The 26241-nt window shown below is 36.8% G+C and overlaps 1 protein-coding gene across 4 annotated transcripts in view; it reads right to left on the minus strand.

Moving 5' to 3' along the window:
• The window catches only part of acsl6 (acyl-CoA synthetase long chain family member 6), a 37428-nt gene extending 11940 nt beyond the window's left edge, over positions 1–25488 (minus strand). Inside the window, exons 1-12 of one of the 4 annotated variants that reach the window (XM_055051392.1) lie at positions 12795–12933; positions 12610–12717; positions 11283–11503; positions 9996–10110; positions 8958–9022; positions 6968–7069; positions 6777–6876; positions 5916–6094; positions 3912–3944; positions 3425–3476; positions 743–816; positions 503–580 (exon numbers count right to left, since the gene is read on the minus strand). In XM_055051392.1, coding sequence (XP_054907367.1) covers positions 503–580; positions 743–816; positions 3425–3476; positions 3912–3944; positions 5916–6094; positions 6777–6876; positions 6968–7069; positions 8958–9022; positions 9996–10110; positions 11283–11486 — 1002 coding nt within the window. In that variant the 5' untranslated portion in view covers positions 11487–11503; positions 12610–12717; positions 12795–12933. Of the gene's footprint in view, positions 1–502; positions 581–742; positions 817–3424; positions 3477–3911; positions 3945–5915; positions 6095–6776; positions 6877–6967; positions 7070–8957; positions 9023–9995; positions 10111–11282; positions 11504–12609; positions 12718–12794; positions 12934–17587; positions 17674–25184 lie in introns of those variants that run through there. The other 3 variants (XM_055051389.1, XM_055051390.1, XM_055051388.1) reach the window with 3 other exon arrangements.
• Positions 25489–26241: the final 753 nt, after the last annotated feature.

Below are 26241 nucleotides of genomic sequence, written 5' to 3' on the forward strand. Positions count from 1 at the left end.
AAAATAAACAATAGTGGTGAAGTGGAGAGAAAATAAGATCAACGTCTTGAGAGGAAACTGGATAAAACGGTCACGTCAGCAGTAACAAATAAATAATATTGACTGATATGAAACATGTATTGATATGTTTTTCAGACATGTTGTCCTTTGAAGTGTACTGGAGAATAAAAGGTATCCATTGTTCACAGTATTTCAAATCTCCAAACAGTGAAAGCATTGGAAAATTTTCTCCTTTTTTCAAGCCACAATAGTTCAGCAAAAACAGTGAGTAAATCTGAAACTGAAAACTAACTGGTGGACTGGTGTGTGTGTGTGTGTATGCTCTTCTGCAGACATCAAAATAATGTAACTTGCGCACCAGTGGGTACAAACTACAGGAAAGGACACAACTGACAACCACCTTCCATAAAAACATTCTTCTTACACCCACGCTAACATCCTGAAACTCCTACACACAACCATTGCATTCCTGCTCCCACAGGCCTCGGGTCGGCACATTTACCTCAATTAGTCTCTCAAACATGTGAGCCAACGGCAGGAAGGAGATGAGGCAATCGTCTTGGTTGGGAAAAATGACTGTCTGCAGGAACACAAAGAAGGAGAGAAGCACTTAGATGATTTATGATACTCCCAAGAAATCTCAAGTAAAAAAAGGAAAATGATTCACCTGTATTTAACAAACACATTTTGGACTCATTAGACTGGTCTGACACCAAATGAAAGAGAAAAAGGTATAACTCACATCTGTGACTTTAAGAAATCCTGCAAAATCTGCCACCACGTTTCCATGGGTGAGCATAACTCCCTTGGGATTTCCTGAGTAAGAAAGCACATGGTGTATAAGAGAACAATAAGCCATTCAAATAAATTTATCCACATTTAATGTCATAAAACACTTTACAGTAATCTAAACTTGTAATATTTGAATAGCAGCATAATACGTAGTGGCCACCGGCCAAAAATGAGACGAGGTCAAACATTTCTGAGCCATTCAGGTGGATGACAGTCGTTCCAAAGATGTGAGAACGAAACACTGACTTTGCTTTTTTGGGACTTTCTGGGCCCAGTGTCAGGTGTTGAATTTTTATGATATCATACTGCAGAGTGTCACTAAATAAATCTGACACTTTAACTATGTTATGAAGAATTACTGCAGTAGGAGAAAGAATTGCAGAGCAAATTATTGAAATATTTTATCCACAATACAAAAAATATAAAGGCTTTTGGATCGAGATCTTCATTGATCGGAATTCAACCAGCACCTCAGAAACAACCTGGAGACATGCTTTAGTGTGACCAGGTTTCCACTGATACCACCTAAAGGCTGGAGCAGCTGACCATCGCTCATTTGATTACATTCACTTCATTGTTTCCTCCTCATTCCGTGTTTCTGGAAGAATTTCTTTCAGGAGTTTGAAAATAAATGCATGCCACACTTATAAGATTTTATACAGAAATGTAACCAACATGTATTATCTTCTTTTCACTTCACAGTTAAGTGACACATTAAAATTCAAGCCCAAAAATGCCACAAATTTTCTTCCTGACATCTTTGCCGACCCTTAAAGAAAAATTTTCTCCTTATTCTGTAATCCTACAGTTCATCCCGTGACTCACATTCGAGAAAGCAGAGTTTTAAATTTCCCTTTCCTAAAGCTGTGCCCTACAGCTGTAACCTCTTGCAATATCCTGCAAAGAAGAGAGGCGATGTTGCAACACTGCCAGAAAGCATTTGTGAGAAACGCTGGATGATGTCTGGAAAACAAAACTTAAGGCTGAGGCAGATGCAGTTTTATGCCATTAGATGGCGTCGTTTACAACAGAGGACGCTTGCGGAGGTCAAAGTCTGCTGTAAACTGATACCAGTGAGTCCTCAAATGACCTCTTTGTTGGCCTGAGAAGGAGGTGCTGCTGCGGGCCAAGACCTCCCTAAAAAGCAGCAGCGCCTTTTTGCTCACATGATTTTCCCGCCGTCTGACATGATAAAACATGTAGGCGGTTTATCTAGAGTTGATGTTTTTTTTAAAAAGGGAGGGAAAATCGTGCTGTCATTACTATCTCATTCTGCTACAATGAACAAGCTGGATTTACAGTAAATGCCAGTTACAGTTAGCATGTGAACTAGTGCTTTCTCTTCTCTTTAAATCTAATTATTTTGTCATTATTTCATAGATCTGTTGCTGGGGCTGCCGTCAAGTAATGCACAAAAATGCACAAAAAAATGGCAATATTTGAGTCAGTGTTCCGGTTTCTCAAACCTCCTGAATGCACAGGAAATCCCCACCTAAGATACCAGATACGAACAATGAAAACTTAATTTAACAGACACCACACAAATGTTTCATAAACTGCATGTGATCATGCAAATAAGCGGTTTTCTCTTCTGTCATTTATTTATGCATACGGCCTGTTGTTCAGCAGGGTTGGTGACATGCACTTTTCAGTAAGTGGCAAAGTGTCAACATGTAGAAAACAAAGGGCAGCTGGTGCAGATTCCTCCTCTCTGTCCCATGCAACACCAGTCATAAGCGCCCCAGTTTACTAACATATTACCTGGTTTTATGACAAACGCTAATATTTCTGTTCTGATTCAGAAAAATTTAATGTTTTTGTGTATTTTATTTGGATTTTAGACGATACACTCACATAGTATGTCAAATTCTGAAGCAGAACATAAATACTTACATCAAAATATATTGTTCAAATTCAAATTAAAATGAAAAAATACTTAATTGATCTCAAAGGAAAATTAAAAGTTGTAACTTATTAGTTCTAATTCTAGAATTAATCCAGTTCTAAATCAAAGTAATTCATTTTCAGAGACATTTTCTATTCTACCTGACTTAGTGTTAGCTATTTTGTGAAAAGAAAAACAAAATAGTTTACTTGGTTAAACTTTTAAAAAATTGCAAATAAACAGAAAGGCACCCAGAAGAAAGAAACATAAGTGATCAGGAATCGGCTGGAGTCAATATGCCAACCTCATTATTTAAGGACAAAAATTTGCAGACACTTTTTGGACACTTTCATGTTTCTACAGCTTGTTTTATCTTCCAGCTTGTCGGTGGCCAAGACAAGTTCACAGGCAGTACACTTTATGCAGAAGCACAATATAGAATATTCTCTAGTAGTTTAAAAGGTTTTTGAGGTTTAGTGCAATAAAATGCTGTCGATCTTTACACCTTTTAACAAAATGAAATTAAATATGACTTTTTTGTCTCCCTACTGATTAGATAAACTTGACTAAAAGTTGGATTTTACACAAATTTTTATATGTAGTCAGTAGGGCTGGCAATTTGGTAGCGCTGTACATACTTAGTTATTTTTATAATTATCTTGTTACTTTAAAATAGCAACAATTACAGAAAATACTTCTAGGATAGCAAAAAAAAAGGCTTACAACATATACTGCACCAAATATTACCTGTTGTTCCACTGGTGAAACACACAATGGACAGATCATCAGGGGCCGGCGGCTGTTCAGATAAGAAAAAACAATAAAACGTTGTCTATTTTCCATTTTGTTGCAAACTATACTGTTAGAAGAGCATTTAAGGTTACATGTTCAAGATTGATAAAAAATTTATGAATAAGCATACAGGATGTTTTGTTTTTCCTTTTCTCTCATTTTAAAACAGCACCAAAAACTGTAGAGGTGGTTATTAACCGCTCATTGTTCACTTGTCAACACAGCCTGCCTGTGCAGGTGTAACAGCTGTCAAAACAGACGTATACAACAACTTTCTATCAGTATTATCTAACGGAGATCATACAGGACAATATAAAATAAAATATTATACAACTCGCTCAAAGTTAGATTTTTCTTTTTTCTTTACCTCCAAGAAAACCAACATGTATACAAACCCTGATAAGATGGGTTAAGTTTAGCAGCTCCTTTAATTTATACTTACTATAGGTGTTCTGTAGTGCTCCCTGCCCAGAGCCTGTCGGGAAGAATAAATAAATAAAAACAGTTACACAAAACAAAACAAAAATGCAAAAGATAACATAAATTTATGCAATAAAACCAAAAACCTATAACTTGGATATACTTTATTATCTCCTGTTGGTAGGCATGAGCCAAACATTTGTGGGTAAATTATCAGCAAACATGCAGGCCTCCTTTCTCTACGTACTTTTTATGAAGCTAAAGGCTGATTGTTACCTGGACATATGGTTTTCTAGAGTTTTCCTTACAAAAACACGACAATGCAATTTGAGTCAAACTTGTAAATGTTCTGACTCCATCCAGTCCGACCTGTCTGCCATATCTGAACCGTTTCAGCTCTTAGGAATGAACAGAGCTGACAAAGTCTCATAAACACGCAACCATGGCAACACATCTGTTGACTCGGTCGGTGCTGAAAACATAAGAGCCCTGCATTCATCAGATTCTGTAGCGCAAGGAATGGTGCTGATAAACCCCTCAAAGCAGAAGCTTAATCTGTTTATTCAAGTCCACGAGCAGGAAATCTTAACATGTGATGGTTTTGTCTGCCTCTCCTGGCATGTATCTTTGTCTCTGTGTTTTCTAAAGACTTTTGACTGTAAAAGTCAAAACTATAACAGGAATGATCTAGCTGCATGCATTATTGTAGGAAGGCATCCAAATGTTTCCTCGGCCCACAAAGTTACACGACAGACTGAAAACATCAGGGCTTCTTAAAACTACACATGATCAGAGGCTTTGCTGTTAATTTAGATGATTACAAACATTATCGCTTTTAAAATGAGCAGTTTGTTGTTCTGTGACCTTAAAAAGCTGCACTCTTTCAACAGGAAGAACAACTCATTCTTTCACCAGAGTATTGCATCTACATAAGACCAGACTCAGTGGTGTGAAACAACTGAATATAAATAAAGTGACTTGGATTTAAGCTGAATTAAATGAGACCTTTCAATTCAGGACATAAACAAGAGAATATTCTGACATTCTCTGAAAAGAGTGATTAAAAACTTAAGAAAACCAGCTATTTTTGACAACCTGAAATGTGTAAAAAGTAAATAAGTTTAAGGCGGCTGCCATAAGAAACTTGCACATTTTGGAGGTTTTTTTTGTTTTGTTTTGTGGGGAAGCTTCTGAGTTTTGATCTTTGGCAAAAAAAAAAAAAAAAAAAAAAAAAAACACATTTTGACCTTTGTACTGACACATTATGAATAGTTAATGTATTACTTATAGTACAATAAAGCAGGGCACATTTCAGTACCAGAGAATTCAAAGTGCTTTGCAGAAAAATATAAATCAGTAGACAAGAAACAAACATTACATTTTCTCAAATGTCACCCTCAAAATGTATCACCATAAAACACTGTAATAAAACCTAAAACTGATTCGATGTTCCAGTTATTAACCAAAAGCAACTTTAAGGAAATGGTTTTTAGCAGCAAGTTGACGTAATCCAGAGTTTCATCATTTTCGCAGTTTTCTGGACGTTTGTTCCAGATTAGTGGACCATAAAACCTGAATCCTCACAATATATTTGATTCTGACTGGGGATGCAAAGTAGACTTAAATCATGAGACTTGGGATGTCTGGAAGGTTGATACAACTGAGCCTTTAATTCAGTGATTTATAAACTACCAGCAGTAGTTTAAAGTCTGTTCTCTCAGTGGAAGGACTGTAGAACTTGGTGATGTTCTCTATCTTCCTGGTTTTAGTGAAAATGCCAGCAGCAGCGTTCTGGATCTGCTGCAGCTAGAGGATTGATTTTTTTTTTGGGCAAATCAGTGAAGTATTTACTAAAATTGATAAACAGATAAACATCAAGTATCACTAAACCACCAAAGTATTTCTGTTTTTAGAATTAACACTGATGATTTTCTATGTTGGTTGAATCTCCCTGTAAGAACCTAAAATGTTCTAGGTCTCTATCAATGCAGAGTCTCAGTTTAGAGCTACTTCCTGTTTGTCATACCTCGACTTCCTGCAGGGACTGCACATGGACACCACAGGCTTTGCCACGCTGCTCGAGTTCAGAGTCAAAGGCATCCATCAGAATGATTCTTCGCAGCTTTGGTGTTTCCTTTTGCTCCACGTTGGTCAACAGAACCTCAGCTTTTTCGACTTTGTCGCAGATTACCATGGAGATGTCAGCTACAATGAAACAAGCACACAAGTGCAAACAAAGCCTTGTGTGAATTTAACCAAATGAGAAACAGAAAAGGACAAGAAATACACGCAGAATTGGTTGGTAATTGATCAGAACCGTGATGCTAGTCAGTTTTAGCATAGGAGCTCAATGCTTACGTTTTTGAATTTGAGCAACACTACAAAACTGTGTTCATGTTGTGGTTTGTTTTCATTGAGCATTTAATGTAAAGGAAAAGCTGCATAACTTTTAACAGTAAAAATCTTTATTAGCTTCTAAACTGATTTAAATCTGACTTATATATTTAAATATGACTTTATAGAATAAATAATACAAGAGTTATAAGTTAATTCTATGTTGGAAAAATATGGGATTTTTTGCTACATGCTTTGATCATATCACATTTAATCTTATCAAATGAAGAAGTTATTCAGTCTTTTGTGATTATCGCCTGGTAGGTTTTATGTGTAAAGGCTACAATAGCGTGTAAATGTCTCTTCAGTGTAAATCTGGCTTTGGTTTCAGTTGGTGTCTCAAAATCTGAACCTATACTTTATCTGTGAGATTCCCATTACGTTATTTCATTCACCATCTGATGGGGAAATCGCAGAATTTGGTAACTAAATGCTCAGCAGATTTAGCACCAATGCTAGTGTGTTTCCATGAGTGAAAGGTGTGTGTTGTTACCAGTGTTAATGATGAACCGTATAGCGTCTGCACCAAGTGTGTCGTACAGGGGCACCACCACCATGGAGTAGGTGTAACAAGCCAGCTCTGAGATGATCCACTGAAAGCAAACATTTAGAGTTAAACTCAAACAAACCAAAGGAGATTCTTCACAAAAAATATAAAAAATAAAAATATAGAGGTGTACTCACCTCGGGTCTGTTCTGTGCAAACACCCCGATGAACTGGTTGGGGTTAGGTTGGCAGCCCTGGTGCAGAAGGCCTGAGCCCAAATGCTCGGCCCGGGCAGAAACCTGAAAAATGACAGATTATCTTCATTAACTGCTATTTAATATAGTGGTACTCAGCAAGGTTTAGTCTGTTATGTAAAAAAATAGACTGTCCTAAAGTAACCACAACTTTGAAACTCGGGGAAAAAAGGCTTACAAAATGAGCTCAGATGTATAAACTGTTTGACGAAACCCCACAAGCTATTTTCCATCTTGAATTAATTACTTATTGATTCCATTGCAGAGCGACTTCTTTCTAAATGTGAGTGCAGGCAAGTCTGGATTTGTTTTGCTGCTCTGGGAATTTCTGGGAAGGAAAATGTACTTCCACCCACCATACTCATGTGAAACATGATGTCACAAATGAATGCTGGAGATGGCGTAATTCTTATTTTCACTGTAGATTTCTACTTACTTTCTCTAAATCAAATTTCTCCCGACTCATCATTTTGCCTACTTCAAAAACATGAGATAATCTCCTGAGGGTATTTAACAGGATGCTGAAAGTTTCAGATCTGCTTTGACATAAACAGCAAATCTTGTGGGATACTTACAGCAGTCATAGAAAAACATGAAAACCAGACCAATTTTCAACTTTTGAAATTAAGGAAACTTTAGTGACCACATGTGAAATTCCCTGTACTTAATGTTATATACGCCCCTTACTTCACAAAGGAAATAGAGGAAAAATCAACTACTGATAAAAAATAAAAAGAATGTGCAGATTATTTAAACCTTTCAAATAAATTGGGAATAAAAAAATCATATTGCTTTCCCATTTTTCCAGCTGCATTGATTGACTCAAATAAAACTGAGTCAAAAACTGACTTTAAAACAGACAAAAATCCTACTTTATAGTAGCTGTTAGCTCACACACAAACTGAATATTATATTTTATTTATTCAGTGTTATTCAAAAGATATCTTCATTTTCTTTTATGCAATTAGATTTGATTTTTTAGTGTCAAAACATCCGTATAAAATGAGAAATAGCACCTCAATATTTGTGCAGAGACTGATTTTAAATTAAATTAGTTTATTACGGTAAAATAGTTTCACACATGCGCACACATATATAAACTTCTATCCTTTAATTTGAGAAAATTAAAGGATAATCTCAAGAAGAACAAATTGCGGTATTTGAAGCATGTTTAACAATTTCTATAAAATATGCTTTACACTGAAGTAAAAATAAAAATATGGTACACATTGAGACTCATTTTTCTTCACACATCTTCAAAATCAGAAAGACTGAACATCATCCCAGTTAGGAAAGCTAGATGTGTTTTAATGGCAACAAGAAAACCCAATGGAGCAAAGTGAAAGAATTTCTCCCTCTACAATAAATGCAGAGATTATTTTCAGGCTTTTAAACGTCTAATTTATTGTCAATAAATGTGGAGGAAACTTTCTGGCACCTTTCCAAACCTTTTGTTTTGCATATTTCAGCTAAAAAATGGAAGAAAAAAATGTGTGTTGGCAGGTTCTGCTTTCTCAGACTGAAGCCAGGCGGCTGCAGACGTAATATATATTTTTAACAGAACTAAAATATTTGATGTAGGTGAAGTCTGCAGCAGCTGAAGCAAAGCCAAGAACTGAACTCTCCTCTCACCGCTAACATCACTGAGGCTTTACAGCAACATTCATGAGTGAAATCAGTAAAACCAGGAAATAATCTGGTTACTAAGTCATTAGGAACTGACTTGGCTTCCTGTTTCACGCCTGAAACATGTTTGACCTCAATTTAAGAATCCTGCCAGGCACACCAGGTAATTCCCCAATTAAGCTACAAATGACTATCATAACTACTTGATACCCCAGTTTATAGCCCATCAGACAGTCTGAACATATTTTCAATCATTTAATACCATCAATGAAAATGATCTACTGAATGCAGTTGTAGAATTGTTCACCTCTTTGTAGGACAGCCATTTGTAGGGCTGGTTTGGGAGTCGAGAGCCCAGGCAGGGTCCATCACCTGAGGAATAAACACAAATATTACAATACGTTTTAATTCTACTGTGACCGCAGCCAAGTGGCCGAACAGTAATTATTACATTTTATTTACTGTTTATTTTTAATTCCTAAATGGATGGTTGATCGCGGGAAAGTTTGGGTTTGCATTTTCACCACAACCTTTGTAATTTTTTTATTAGCCTGACTCTTTAGTTGCCTATTTAGAGTGCACATATTTAGCTAACTTTATTTATCAATCTGCTGTACTTTGAAATTTGATTAGAAAAAATGTATAGATTAACGTATCTCAGCTGCAGCAGTTGTCTTTAAACAGCATAACCACCCATCTAGCTCATACCACTCTGGTTGGGAATTTGCCTTTTATTATTGTTGAGTTTTATTTCTACTTTAGGCAGATGGCTCTGACCCGTTTTTTATAAGTTTACTATTACCACCATTCTGACCAGTGTTTGTTGTTGGTATAAATCCTTCTGATCAGACACAAGTTTTCCTCATGTCTTGTTTTCCAGGTCAGCTTGTGTTTGGGTTTCTTGTGTTAAAACATGAGTTAAAGTTTGTTGAGTAGATTTGGGACCAACTTATTATTTATTTAAACATTTTGTAAATAAATTAAAATGTTTTTTAAACATTTTAATTTAATCCTGCAAATCTTGGCTATGTTTTTCAAAAGATAAAACACTATTTTTGGTGGATTAGTGTTTTCTTTTTGCGCCTGCAGAGAGAATTTCTGACTCACATTGCCCAAGATCTGGTGACATTGGAAATTAATGATAAAAATCACTTGTTTAATGGCTACTCTGTTTTATTTTCCCTCAACCTTCACCAAACGATGTCAGCTAAATTCACTTTATGGCATTAAAAAAGACAGAAACTTAAATGCTCTGCTGTTTACATCGCTGAATAAGACGAAGGGTTTCGATGTGGATAAGAAGAGTACCCAGCTTTCTGTACCCTTTGAGTTACGTAACACCCACCGGATATATGTAGGCCTCTCTGAAAGACCTCATACATGGTAGTGGCGTCGTCATGATAATGAGTTAGCAACCTGGTCGGGTCGCCCATCATGGATCTTCGACCTCCATCTTCATGCTGACAGAAAGAGAGGGAGAAGCAGAAAAACACATAGTAAACTTAGATCCTCTTTAAGTTTATTGATGTCTTCATTTTTAAAAAGTGCCTGATATTATCAGAGATGTGTGTGACACCCAGAGTCATACTGCTGACAAATCTTTATTCGTTTTGAGACTTCATTCTCATGAGGAACAAATAGAAAAAAATCCTATGTTTAAATGACTCATTCAGATTCAGATTCAGATAAGACTGCAGAGGATGGAAGGTTATGAAACTTCCCACCATCGTTAAACTCAACATCTGAAACGTAGCTTTGCTTTGCCCATATCTGTTAGCCTGTTAGTCTGCGGCATGTTGCTGCTACAAACACCTTAATTAAAGGAACTAGAAAAACACTTCGAAGCCACAGGTGAGGTTGACAGTTTTTGTCATGAAAGTGAAATTCTGTCAGAGAGAGGTCTGTGGTGTGTCGGTGTAAGAACAGATGTTGGGTGGAGGTGTTGTTTTTGGTGAACCAAGAGTGGGTGGAATTATTTCAATCGACATAAAACCAGTCAGCCCAGGTATGTAGGTTTAGAGAAAGGTAATAGCACTGCTAGTTTGCAACGTGATAACAGTGAAACATTTTTGTGATAAAAAGCAGGAGTAGAAAAACTAGGAAATGTCAATCAATTAAAAATATTAATCATATTAAACTATGCTATGGCGCTGAGATTAATCACTAAGCCTAACTTTGTAAGTTTGAAATATAAATGTGCACAGTTTTGGTTCTTGGAGGAATGATTATCGATGCTAGCCTTCTGTCACACTTCAAACAAGTTCTAAAAACATTCTAATTTTTTTAGAATGTTTTTATTAAAATACCAGAAATTATAGGTTTTTATATCCAAGAAGTTTTAAAGGAAGCCGTTTTGTTTTAAACGTTAATTTAAAAATTGCTTGTTCTTATCCAGACAAGCAACTGACATAAAACTTTGTAATCTATAATGAGCTGCTATGACCTAGCTAACCCTCTGTGTTATGCAATATTAACACCCTCAAATCTTCTGGTTAATTGCATTCATTAATGAGTTAACATTGACACCTCTAGTTTAAAAATTTCTTATATATTTCATTCTAAGCCCATTTTCTGAATAATGTTTTGAATAATATTTGTTTAATTTATATTCCACGTTTGTGGGATCTCTCACCGGCACTTCCTCGGACTGGTGAAGGAGACTACAGGGAGGTTTGATGGGTTGAGGCCTTGTGGCAAACCAGTACGCCAACACAGCTGTCAGGGCACCAATGCCCACCCAGGTGGAGGTCGGCAGGGAGCTAAAGAACTGGCCCAACTCGCCCATCTCTGGTATCCTCAGGCCACTCATCATCTCCTGGACCTGCATCTTCTCCATTAGGTTGGAACTCAATTCTGCAGAGGAATTAGAGATTTTAAACAGTGTTTGTAATACAAACAGAACTGATTTTTTTTAGCTTAGATTGCATCATTTTGATCATTTTTTGCTTGTGCAGCAGGAAAATCAAACACGGGACTTCAACACATGAATGTATATTTCTTTGGAGCCATGAAAAAAGAAGTAGAAGTAGACAAGGGATTTAAACACAAAACCAATGACACATGACAGTGAACTGCTGGCATAAGCACAAAATAAATCATGTAGAAAAGTGGCAAATTGTTCCTTCTGAATGCCAACGTTCAGCTCAACATAAATTGTTCAAAAAATATGCATAAGTTAATTATTTTTTAACTATCTGTAGAATAAAATATTATTAGTTTTTTATGTTAGGTTAAAATCTAAAAGTTTAAAAATAATTTTCAAATGAATACAGTTTATTACGTTGTATCAATTGACAGTAAATGTCATCTAAAGGCACTTCACATAAAATCTAATTTGTATACAGAAATGTGGCAACAGAAGAAAAAATAAAGTGTTTAATAAATTTTGTCTGAGTCTGATGTTTTGAGCTGTCAGTACTGATCAAAATAAGAATTTGTTATTCTCATATCTTTAAGAGATTCATTTGAAACCAAAATTTTACTGCTGATCTTATAAATATGTTAAATTACAAGTTATTTTATGAATTATAATCAAGTTAAGTGAAAGTCAAAGTTTATTTGTATTGCTTGTTTACAACAACCAAAACATCAGGGGTAGACAATTTTTTTAGAATGTTTTTATTAAATTTAATTTAAAAAATAAATAAATAAATAAAATCAATTATAAAATTGGCAAAAAATTACAACAAAAAAAAAAACAGTACCATGAATAAAAATCTAGACATAATTTTAGCTGCAGCAATTTTCCAAAAGCTCAAATCAATTAAGTACTAATTTCCCCCCACTTCACCTTTTTTATTATTATTAGTAAAAATTTAAAAGCACACACAAAAAAATCAATTTGAAAGCACTGAAACTTCATATTGACCAGGAAGTGGTAGTTCCTTACTGTTTGGGCGATATTTAACATTCTCCCAACCCATTTTCAGCAAACAATCATGACAAACTTAAATGTTCACCTCCTGGTTGATTACGTTACGCAACCACCAGACGTAACTCCACCGAGAAGCTTTTCACAAGAAGAAAGACGGTCACGAAAAGGACAGGCCAAGATGGCGGCGGCGCACCTCGGTCGTAAATATAAAGACAAATACAGGAAAAACGTTTCCCACTCACGTCACAAATGACAGAAAAATATACCTACCAGCCATAAGCACGCCTTCGGAGCTCATTTTCAAAATTATTAACCCAACTCCAGAAAACGTAATTAAGACGGGATTTTTCAGATATTCTGGATAAATTAAGCCTCGACTCGATTTCACAAAAGCAGTTGCCATGGCGACGTGCGGCTAGCTAGCATGTTCCAGAGCCGGCTAACACCCGGCTAAGCTAGTCCTGGAGCCGAAGTGTTTTACCAATGATTCCTTTTTCTTATCTCTCTTTTGGTCTTTTTTAACCAGCCTGCATTAACATACCGCTGATTATTTTGGCAATCAAGTTTTATTATTACTTTAATATTACGATGGTATTCTATTATCAATTTCGTAATCATTTATGCAGGCGTTATTTGACTGTGTTTCTGAATACTACTGTTGTTTTAAGTTTTATTGTATTGAAGGGATTCAATGAAGGATGGCAAGTTACTGGTGAATTCTCAGATTTAATGGCAATAAATCCTCAACTTAAATAATCTTAAAAATTTGTTTGCAATTTTTAAAAAAACTAATAATAAAAAGCATAGTTTAAGTCGCAGAGTGCATAAAACGTGTACTTTCTTACATCAGAAACAACTTCTGCGTCTAACAAGGCGGCTAATAAAATACGTTATAAACTTCGTTACTTTTTGTTAATAAGCTTTTGCGCTAACAATTAAACAGGAAAGTGTCCCTTCAAAATAAAAGCGTCATGCGTATTTATTTAAATGTATTTAATACATTTAAATAGAAAAATGTTCTCAACAAACAATCAGTGAAGGGCTCAGCCTATTAAATGATGGTCAATAAATTCGCCAATCATCTCATCTTATTCCGAACCAGTTTGAGTTAAACACACACACACAGCTTCAGACTCATTTTCAGACAGTTTGTTAAATTGTTCACAAAATCAGACTTTTGTGCCAACAGCTCATGGTTGCAAAGGGGTCTTCCCACAGATTTCTAATTTGACTGTATAAAACAACTCATGAGAACTACAGTAATATTTACACCTACCATTCTTATTATTCAGTTTCTGCCACATAGAAACACACACACTGCAACATGCATAATTTAGCCAAGGGGGAGTCAGTTTCCAACAATGACTAAATGGTTTCCTTCCACCGCCTTGAAATGAGTCAGAGATAATATCACCTGATTACATGTGCATTGCTGAGGAAATAAACCAGCCAATCAGAGTCACTTCCGCATTCACTCCCAACACACAGAAGCCACACCGAATCACTTTTCTTCAAACTTTACAGATAAATAACATAAAAATATCCAAAGCTATGCAAGCAACAGTCCTGCTTCCTCTTTCACATATTTGGCAAAAGGCTACTTTTAGTTTTTACAACTACTACATATAAAGGAAGCTGAATCATAACAACATATTTTGCTGGATGATAAATAGTCCAAAAGGTTATTGCGAGAAATGATAATATTGTTTGAGAAAATTTTCAAGCATTAAATGGTAATGTGATTATTATCAAATATCAATAAGCTTTAAATTCTAATGAACATTTAACACTGGACCTAGAAGACATTTTAAATATCCAAACAAACAGAAAAAACAACAAATAAAATAAATTATGGCATCTCTGTAAACAAAATTATCCTTTAAAAAAAGTCTTCAGTCACCAGATTTTTTTATCCAGGATTTGGTAGAGAGAAAAGAAAATAAATTATGCAAATGGAAATTGTTGAGCACATTTTAATTTTTCTATTCAATTAATTGATTTATTTCTTATTGCAACACACCTAACAGTAATTTTGATGGCATTTAAAAGTTTGAGATTCTTTTGACCAAACAGCTGCAAAGCCTAAATACTTATTTTGATTGATTGCTACATTTGTACAAAATTCTACTCACTATTGCATGATAATCCTTATAAATATTTAAAAACATCACTTATATGATTTATCAACACCTTAAAATTCTTATACACACTGTGATAACAGTGATAACAGTGTCATAAATCAGAGAAAAACGTATTTTATAAAGAAGAAAAAAACGAGCTTTCTTACCAAATGCACAGAACGTGGTGCTGGACTAACATATGTTGTATGTAACTCATAATGTTTTCTTTTCTGGTGTTCAGCTGTAGATTCCTCAAATTTAATTTACCAAACACACACAGGGCATTCATCCGTTTAATTCAGTTGAGTCTGTGTTGTGACAGAAAACCTGGAAAACCACAGCAACCCTCTAATGTCTGACAACAGATCCATAAACACCATACGCATGTTTATCATAACAGCACTGCTGAACAGAACCCCCTTCTATATTTGTTGTTAATTTTTCTATGTATTAATATAAAAGTAATAGGGATTAAGAGCTCCTTAAGAGTCAGGAATGTTTTGTTTTTTTCAACTTTTCCCTTCTTAAGGATGTAAACTTCACAAAGTTTGCTGACATGTGTAAGGATAGAGCCAAAGCTATGTGCCAGTTTATTCTGGTTAAATAATGTACTCTTCTGATGAACATACAAAGTGTGCCTGCGTTTACACATGGAGTGTGTTCCACAAAATGTCACAAGAAGCCAAAATCTGGCACAGTTTCAAGAGTTTGGAATACTGAGTGAAGTAAAATATTTGAGATGAGGACATTGTATTGCAGCCTGAAGATCTAAAATGTCTGAACATTGTTTAAAGTTCAATCCCTTGAATAAAATATCAACTGTGCTACAAACTTGAACCAGTAGCTTGAGTCCAGTAAGTTAGCTACAAAGTGTAAAAATCTGCATAAAAAACATGAGGCAGTCATTTAAAATGTTGTTTTTATACCCTTCTGAAACTAAATATCATGTATTATAAAGTGAAATAAATTCATAAAGTTGTAGTTTTAATTTAGGTGATAAATGTATTTTCTGATATAGATGTAGCTTAATTCTCACACTTTATCAACCAAATACTTCTAAAATAACAATAACTCTTGTTATTGACTGAAAATCTGGTGACTGAAGACTTTTTTTAAAAGATAATTTTGCATGTATTTATTGTTATTTTAGTTTTCTTGTTATATTAGTTATATTTTTTGAAAAATTCATTTCTCCACTCTTGGAATTAACCAGGATAAGCACAGAAAAATGAAGAATCAATATTGAGGATAGATTCCGTCAAAACAAACAATAAATATAAAAATAAGTAAGTGGCTTGACAAAGTAATGTGCCAAATATTGTGTCCAAATAATGAAGAATAAGAATGTTCAGAAACGCATTTGATTTTCCAGTGAAAAATAAATTAATATCCTTCAACAATACCATTATTACATTATTTGTTGTTTCTAATAATTGTTTTTTTTTTATTTACTATCACATTCTCATTTTTTTGTTCTAATTTTTCCTCATTCTTATTATTTATTAATTTCTTCATTTTTTAAAAATGGGAATAGTCATCCAAATTGGCATTTAAATTTGAGAGTGAAAATGTTTTAGCTTATCTTACTAAATAAGCAACTTGGCTAAAGCTGCATTGCAAACCTTGCAAGATGTAGATTATTTATTTGAGTTAAACGAGGATTGGACAGTGGAGTGCCGTGTCTGAACAGAGAAGCTGATGAAGAGAAATAGACTTGCTCTAAATATAGGCAGACTCTGTAACCCACTGACACCACTGTGCAGATAGCCAGAAAAAAATAGAGTGCGGGTGGTTACAAAAGCATCCTTGCACACAAATACAGACGCTTACAAATACTTCATTGCAAAATGGACACAGTGAAGAGAACTTATCCACAAGACATTGGACACCCACTTTTTAAAATGGGAAATTTGACTGACTGGTACCAATCTCTAGATTTATTTGTATATCACAAATAAACCTACATCTGCTGATCATTTTTGGACACCCAATAACTTTACCTGTCTAAACAGGTAAAGTTTAGACAGGTAAAGTCTAAACTTTACCTGTCTAAACTGATGTAGAGCCCACACAAAAGTCACAAAATCTGATGTAGAGCCCACAGTGTGGACATAAATCTTACAACTAATCCAGAACAGAAATGCCAATGCTTCCCATATTCCTTCCTGGAAGTAGCCTGACAACAGCAGGAGACACACAGCCAATCCAGACCTCTAACTGGCCCTCATTATTTCTGCTTTCCCTCCATTCTTTTATAAACGCTACTGTTTACTGGACATCCATGCAAACTGCACTGAGGCAAGAAGAAAAGAATACTTTACTGATTATTAAACTTAAGAATGGCGCCATTTTTGTTCTCATCAAGAGAATTCGGATAGAGAGAAGGAGCTTATATCAACGTTAAAAAATAAAATAAAATAAAGGTGCAGCTTGTAAAGCCATGGGGAATAGATATTCTGAGAATGATCCATTCTGAATCCGGTCTCAAAAATATGTCTGGTCTCCCAAGAACATGTGCTGCACAGCCTAACAATAAAAACGTTTGCAGATATATCTAAAACTCACTGATGAAATAATCACGGCAACAAACTATTAACCCCCAAAGAGCCCAGGTTCTACTGAAGCTACAACAATCATAATCCCTGGATTTTTCTGACAAATATAAATGTTGGTGGATCTGAGTCAGTAATAGGACAACAGTTCATGTCCATCTGACATGCAATCATTACAATACCAACCTGTCAGCAGCAGAAACTCATTAATAAACCATTTAAAAAGTAAATAACATTTATGTAGCGTTAGCATTATGCTAACCATAGCAACGTTCGTGACTAATTATCAGCAAATACTAAATTATTGCAGCTAATGTACAGAAAAACGATTAAAAAAAGAACAGAAAAATATGGAAACGAAAATAAAACACGCCGAGGAACAGAAGCTTACCGAATATGTTTAAAATTCGTTGCATTCCTACTCAAGTGGATTCAAGGTCTCAATTTTCCCCCCACTTCCTTCGACGACATCTAACGACTGTACGACGACATCTAACGACTTTACGGCCCATAGCAACCCGGTGCTTTACGACATCTGCCATAGCAATGGCGCCCGAAGACGTTCAACTTGGCTTCTGCGGCGGTCTGGTAGTTAATTGGTTGAGACTATATCTATGGTGACACAACCACAGTCTTTGCTAAAGTCTCTTATAATAACACGTCCGTGTTGAATGTAATGACAATCCAGATGCAGGCAACATAAACTCAAAAAGAACTGATGAAGGAACAAAAAAAAAAAAAAGATTTTGACAATAAACAAAGTGATGATACAACAAAGGCAAGAATTTAGGGAAAAAAATTAAACACATTCAGAACAGATCAGGAAGAAGTTAGGACTCAGAAATGACCAAGGACAACTGAAGATCTCATGAGGAAACTGAATCCTGCGAGGATCAGAGGCGAAATCCACCAGAAGTTATAGCAGAAATATAAACCAGAAGGAACCAATTATAACATCTCAATTTCTGAAACAGGAAAACATGAAAAGACAAGATAAAAATTGATGCACCATCCAAATGTACAGAATGCCTTTAATCAGGAGATGTAATTAATTTGAATAAACAAAGTAGTTCCTTCAAACTCCTGAAAGCCATTTTTGTCCCAGAGTAACCTCAATAAGGCACCCCAGTGACACACACGCATCCAAATAAATACATCCACACGCAGGGTTTGAAATATGACCTGCTGCCCTCTGCAAGGACTGTTGCTTCAGCTGGAGGGACAAAGTAACAGCAGGCCTGCAGAATCCCCATCAGTGACATCAATGACCTCCAGAAGGAGGAACACTTTAAGATCTTGCTTAAAAAAATTAAAAAAGTTAAATACTATATTCCTAAGACCTGGCTTTGCTTTCATTGTGACCCCATATGAAAAACTTTAAAGTTTGCTGAGAGCCATTGGCTATATCACATCTCTGGAACTGTGGCAAGGCACTCTTTCATAAATTAAGCAAACTATAACCTGAATAGTGCCATTTATTTATAGCCCCTTTTCTTTATGCACTCATATTGTTGTGTGGCTGAAAAGCTGCTTTCTCCGTTGACTTTGGCTATTGAGAGTCGGTGAGACATGTCGTGGCAAACTGTCACTGCTGTTCACCGGAAATTAGTTTAGAACAAACGTACACACTCTTCACAAACACTGATGTTAAATTAACCTGAGAAAATTGAAAACTGATGGAATATCCTTCATATAACAGCAATGCTTTTATTAAAATAGGACTTTAAGAAAATATGCAAACAGAGAAGTCTGACTGAAGTTGTGCTCAATCAAATTTAACCAGTTGCAATATGTTCACCTATTCTAATGCAGATGGACATGCTTTGGTCATATGGTGTCCAAAGAGAGGTTCAGGGGCCATTTACGGCCCTTTGCATGATTCTGGTCGGCCCTTGATCACAGTTCATGCAGTTCATGCAGATTTAAAGTGGATGTTGGGGTGATGTTTTACTTAATATAAGGTGCAACACAAAGTATTCATTCAGGATTTTACTTTTAATTTATTTATTAGTAATAGTGACCAAAATATTCAGAGGCTTTAATTAAAATGCTGGCTTATGAACACCTATTTAGTAAACTTGTCAAAATAAATATTCTGCTCCTAAAAATACAAAAAACATTAAGAAGATGAAAAATTTTGTATAGGATTTGCTTTTTTTAAAAAAATCAAGAGAATATGCAACAAACTAAAGCTCAGGCTTTTGATATTATTAATTTTACTGCCCATAAATCTGGGTTTTATAGAATATTAGGAAGTAGAAAGAAGTTCTGCAGTTTTCCACACAGCAAACATGAGGAAGGTGTTTTGGTCAGATGAGCGCACAATGTAAGTTTCTGGCCTTCATTTGGCAGAAATGGACACTCCACATCCCCCTGAACAGACCATCCTTATAAAATAATGGTAGTGGCAGAAGCATGCTGGGTGAATTTCTTTTTTCTTTTTTCCAGGAAACTGGTCAGTGCTGATTGAAAGACGGAAATAATTTGGACCGCAAACGCAGCAGAACTGCAAAGAATAATGACTTTGCATATGAGGCAATTTTTATGATGCAATTCTTGCATCATAATCAAACTTCTACATCCCATCTACTCAGATGTTGCGTGGATATATTGCACCCACACAGACAAATAGACAAATGGGGAGATAAGCAGAGAAATGCACCTTTTTGCTACAGATGGAATTTACATTTCTCAAAATGGGAAAAAGTAAGCAAAGTGAAGTAACAGAAAACTTCTTGCATTACTCTATCTTGCTCCATATGAAATATTTAAATATAGAAAATGATTCAGGAAGTTATCATGATTGAATAAAATTTGGTCTTCAGCACCAAACAAACCAGAATCAGGACATAAACCTCCTTGAAACATGTGGCCAGCTGGCAAAAACATTGGGTTCAATTTAAATGAATGACAACAGTGGAAAATGGTTGTGGTTGGCCAACTTTAAAATTTAATGATAAATGTACAGTCAATGTAGCAAGACGCCAGATTTATTTAATGAATTGTGATTGACATTGAGTAGATGTCCGGAGGAAGACATCAACAAGTTTGGCTGAAAAACCAAACAAATGTGGACTTTAAACACAATGTTTCGCACACATGCTGCGGACGAAAATAATCATTTGACCTTTCCATACATGTGGCTGCAGGAGCGGAATGAAAAAGTGGAAAATACAGGTGCCAAAAATCAAACTGTAAAAATTAACATATTCAGCCACAATTTATCTGGGATTTTAAAAAATGGTAGAATGGGTTTGGATTCAAACGGATAGAAATCGTCACATAGAATGTGTTTTTAATTTTTATGACATAAAGCTTTGCTGTAGCACAGTCCAAAGCCAGAGGACTGAAAACTGATGCTGAAAATAATAAGTTCAGCCACTTTTGCATCCACTCTTTTTGTTGATTTGACTTAGCAAAATATTTTAGCACCGTAACTATATAAGAAGTTTCACAATGGTTCAGCTCTGATGGAACGGGTCAGACACACTTCTTACAGCGAATCAGGCTTAGAGGGAAGGGAAGTCGACTTTTTGCCCTTAAGTCCCGCCCCATCGCCTCATCCGAGCTCCATCACCAATGATTACAGTCCAGTGTGGGGAGATTACAGCCTATTAGCACAAAGGCAGATGACCAGTAGTAACCTTACTGCTGTTCTCGATTTATACATTATTCATCTTAAAAGAACCGTCTCAGTTTTCTCCTTTGAAATGCAATTCATCCTTGATTCACGGTTTTACTTCACCTGTAGTGTTGTCTCAGTGTTTTTCCTTTTTAACGCTCAGTACCTGCTCTGTCACCATTTACTTTTGCTGCAATACTGATCTCAACTTGTTCCTGTCAATCTCTATGAAGGTCAGACACTAACATCCAGATACACACACAGTAACACACACACATATCCTTCTGCTTCATTGATGCAGCACAGCTAGTGGCTGCCATCATCCCATGTGCAGTGAAATAATAAAACAATGAGAAAACAGAAAATTACGCAGCAGCAGCAGCAGCAGCAGCAGATATTTCTAAATAAGGAAAACAAGTGAAAGTATAAAAGATGACAAGGAAATAAGATTTCTAGAAGCTTTAAAGATATTGTGGTCTAAGCAGCAGGACTTACAGAGGTGTCCAGGAGCCGCTGAGGTGTAATGCGTGCCTGGTAGTTGTGTGTGTGTGTGTGTGTGTGTGTGTATGGGTGTGTGTGTGTGTGTGTGTGTGTGTGTGTGTGTGTGTGTGTGTGTGTGTGTGTGTGTGTGTGTGTGTGTGTGTGTGTGTGTGTGTGTGTGTGTGTGTGTGTGTGTGTAAGTCCATAAATGTGTGTGATGTCTCAAAGGGAAACAGGCGGACATCGCATCATGCTCTGCAGACTGGTGATTACCTGTGAATCTGCACCAGATAGATTAAGCTGAGGCAAGCAAGAGGAGGGCAGCGAAGGAGCGCTTCAGATCTGCTTGGCCCTCGCTGGCTTCCGTATCACACCACTCTGAGCTCAACAGACGCTGCACGCTCTTGCCACTCCCCTCCCTCCTCCCGCCTCCCTCCTCTCACCACTCTCTCCATCTCTGACACTGAATACAGGCTCACCTTCTCCCTCACTACATGAAAATGATACACAGCCATATGTTAGGTTGCACATGGCGACAAAGAGCAAGCATGCAAATAAAACTCTCCTGTCCAAACTACAGCTGCACATTCAAACAAAGGGCAGAGCCTCACATCAGTGGGAGGTGGTTCTCTTTTTCATTTGACTGCCAAATCAGAACAAACAGCACTTTTAAAATCTTAAATCTGAAAGTTCCCATGTAATCTGAACGTTTTCCACACAGCAAACAACAAGTCATTCTGAAGAGCAATTAAATCACAGCGGGGAAACAAAATATCTTTTTGAGATATTAAATTATAAAGAAAATTTTAAATGAATATTTTTTTACATATTTTCTTAGGCTTGTGACTTGCTTTTATTTTTAATCTCTTCCATCAGCTTGCTAGTGGAAAATTAGCTTTTTTAGTTAAACCTGCCATTTTTATGTGACATATTCATGTTGATTAATATGCATTGTCCATTTTATGAGAAATAAATAAAATAAACCTAAATCTAGTATTTTTATGTCTACAGTTTTAGCACTTTAGGCTGAGCTGGTGCCCATTGTCCCTCACAGGAAAGAGTCGGGACTGAATGCTGAAACAGCAGCGAGGCTCTCAGACGGAGCGCTGCCGTATCCCAGCATCCTGTCTTACCAAGCTGCTGCAAAAGATTGATTACAAGAGATTTTACAATTCCTTTCTACAGACGTACATGGAAAGAAATTTGCTTGGTAGTTCTTGTCCGTTGCTCATGTGAACTAGATATTTTGCACCAGGAAACCTGTTTAAGCAATCAACCAAAAGGAGTCATAAAGTTTCTGATGCCAAATTAAAAGCAAGAAGATGTTGTGTTAGCTGCTTCCTGTCTAATGGGTGTGATGAAGCCACCTTTACTACTTCAATGAAATATTGAGGAGGGAAAAGACTTGGATTACATACTGCGTAGGGCTACACTGGATGAAGATTACATTGAATTATTTAAAGCGAGGAGCAGCAGGGTGTCTGGATGAGAAGGCAGGTAAAAGATGTCATGAGAACCTCTCCCTGAGGAACGCCACCAACCAATGCAAGCAGACATAAATCTCATTCTAAATTTGGTAGTCTGAAAGGAAACAGTTCAAAACTGTAAGTTACACTTTGTTTTACATGGTATGTCAAAATAAATTTATACCAATCACAATAATCAGTAGAAATACTTTTATTGTGATTAAAACAATCAACCCCTTTTAATTATTGCTGCCCAGCTTTTAGCCTGTTTCCACTCACACAGATTCTATATAAAACTCATTTCTGGACTTGTGCTCGCCCTTTCTTACAAAATAATATTACTTCTAATACAAAAACACTACAAAAATCAAAAAACCTATTCAAATTCTAAATTTGGGCTAAAAATAATAAATGTAGAAATATTTATGATATGGATTATGCCACCAACATAATCCATATTATGTTGGCTTTTTAGTTGCCTTGCAAAAGGCAACTAAAAATAACTAAAACATTTTTTGCAGTGAAATAATGCACTAATAATTCAGTTAGCTATTCAGGGAGGATTCTCTCCTACAACACAACCTCTTTCATTATAAACAGTAGAAAAGTTTGTTAAATTTCTCTGTTACCAGCTCATTTGCAGGAAGCATTTTACCAAAATTTCATGCATGAATACGGCCACAGATCTGAAAGAAGACTCAGCTGCTCTACAGCTAACAAGAAAATTACTTCTAATTAATAATCTTGCAAATATAAATGCAGTGGAAGGATGTGGATTATTCACCATTATTGTTTACAAATGTTTGGACAAACTAAGCACTAGATATTAAAGTAGCAGAGTTCTGTTTCAGAAAAATAATTAAATACAGATATCAGAGGTAGATCAAATACCAAAAATCATAACTTGAGTCAATTTATATTAAACACAAAGCTTCAAAATACAATATTTGAGCTTCACATGTAGTTATAGTAATATTATATACTAATAATTCTGGAAATCTTTTCCTTCATTCTCGATGAAGAAGCAGGACTGCTCATCTAAATAAATGCTATAAAATTATCATAATTATTTGGGTCATTTCCTCTTTATTCCACAGGAATAAAGTTTCCATTCAGCTGGAAACAAAATGTTCTTCCTTTAATGTTTAACGACAGCAAATGAGTCAATGATTTAAATGTTTGGAAATACATTAAATATAATACTCTTCATTATATGCACTGCAGTTTCCCCAGTGACCTTGAGGATTATGCCCCTTTGAACCCTGGTGACCTCCCTGATTGGAGCATCTCTAAAATCATTCCTGATTAGGAGGAATTAGCATTAAAAGTAGCCTCTGATTCATTCAAGTCATTATACTGAAATAAAGCAACCTTAAAGTGTAATGATGGAGAAAACAAATCTCATCAGGGTTATGAGAGATTTCCCGCAGCTTATCTTCATAGCACCTTGTAGTAAAAGCCTGTGCGGCTCTGATGGTTGGGGGTTGGGGTATAGGGAGCAGCACGCCGCTCTCGCCATGTTTTTGCCGGTAGGCCGCAGGATTCAGCACCACCTCGCTCCTGGACAGCTCCCACCAATCAGCGGCGCTCTTCTGCAGCGCGTCATTCTTCCTCATCCTCCTCATCCTCCCCCCATCGTCATCGGAGCATGCATGGCGGAGGACATCTCAGGCTGAATGCTGACTTTCACCGCCTGCACACTGACTGTAAATAGAGGAACCGGCGCGGGGCTCTGAGCGGTTCCTCATTTCAGATGAGGCTCACTGCGGTAAATCAGCCCAAAAGACAAGAGACTCGAGCTGGAGATGGTGGGGAGGTTTGAAAATGACGTGTGTCCGGTTTCCACGCACAATGTCACCCGACCTTATAGCAGCTGGCAGGCCATAAAAGCGCAAATTTATCCCATTTCGCTCATAATAAGAGCAATAACTTCATATGTGGAGAGTTATGCTGTTCGGTCTGGATAAATTGAAGGATGTCCGCGGTTTGCTTTACGGCGCATGGCATCATGTCCAACATGCACCGATACCCGATTAAAGGAGCCAATCTGACCGAAGCTTTATGTTTCGGATTATAAAGCAAGTTTTTATTTATTTCTTTTGTTACTTTAAGGTTTGCAACGACGCAGCTTTTGGAAGATGCACGTGTTTCCTGAGCATCATTTTAAAAAATACATAATGGCGTTATTACAGCGCAGGCAACGAGGCAGCAGAGAAAACGGGTCAAGGTTTCCACAAATCAAATCTACTCCGGTTAGAAACGGACGGATCTCCATCTGTGAAGCAACAACGCCGGAACACCGGCAATGAGTGGCACACAATGAGGCTCTGCCCTGACAGAGCCTGCAGAGCCTGCAGGTGCAGCGGCTGCAGGAAAACAGCAATGAATGTAAAACAAAGACCAGCAGCGATGAAACTCACCTAATATGATCCAGAGTGACCCAGAGACCAGGACGAATGCGAGCATGTCTCTCTCATGGAGTCAGGTGTCGGGAGCGGCTCACAACTGCAGCATCGACTGCAGCAAGTCGCCGACAATCTGGGAGATTAAGGAGGGACGGCGAGGAGGGGGAGGGGGCTGCGTGGTTGGAAGGGGGGATATATCTGAGACCGGGAAATGAAGGGAAGGGGTCGATCCGGGCAGGAGGGGGTCTCAGCGTGCAGAACCTGCCTTAAAATAAACGACAACACGTGTAGCTGAGGAAGCAGAAGCGGACAGCATCCCACCTTCACCTCGTTGCACTGCGCAATGGCAGACGGTCCTGACGACATCAGACGGCCTGTGGGTCAGGTTGAGCCTCTAATAAAGTTAACTTGACTCTATGACTCTATGTCAATTAATGATCGACCACAAATTTCAAAAGTCATCCGATACTGGGTACCCCTGGTTCATCCTGGAAAATGATTTTATTTTTTATCAGGAAAATGTAAAAGATTGCAACTTTTTGTGTCTGAGTGTTAATTTAGTTTTGTTCATTTGATTGATTTTTTTGAAGGGGATGCGCGGCCACATCACGCCATCCACGCAGCTCAGCACGATGTGACACGGAGTAACTTTGCATCAGAGTCACGTGGTTCCGAAAGACACGCCCACTGAACTAAAGTAACCTTGAGAAAGGCTGACACAGACAGAGGCTGGGTTGAACACAGATGGAGGGGTGGAAGCAAGAATTACATAAAAATAACTACACGACCACATAATACACGTATCAATGCGTTACGATGCGCGTTTACTTGACCAGCTTCATTCAGATGTCTTCCTTCAGTAGATGAGTCTTATTCTGCTTCTGCTGACTCATGTCATTAAATGGGTCTCTGGCAAAAACCTGTTATTTTACTCATGCAGGCAGAAAGAAACACTCAAAGCAGATTGAAAAAAGAGAGAGTTAATCTGTTTATTCATGCACAATGTCAAGCAAATTCACAAGCAGCGTAATCCATGAAGTTACAAGCAATCCTCTTTTTATTTTGTTTTATT

Source organism: Poeciliopsis prolifica, unplaced genomic scaffold (genome assembly GCF_027474105.1).
Source record: "Poeciliopsis prolifica strain line A6 unplaced genomic scaffold, Auburn_PproV2 SCAFFOLD033, whole genome shotgun sequence".
Taxonomy (NCBI): domain Eukaryota; kingdom Metazoa; phylum Chordata; class Actinopteri; order Cyprinodontiformes; family Poeciliidae; genus Poeciliopsis; species Poeciliopsis prolifica.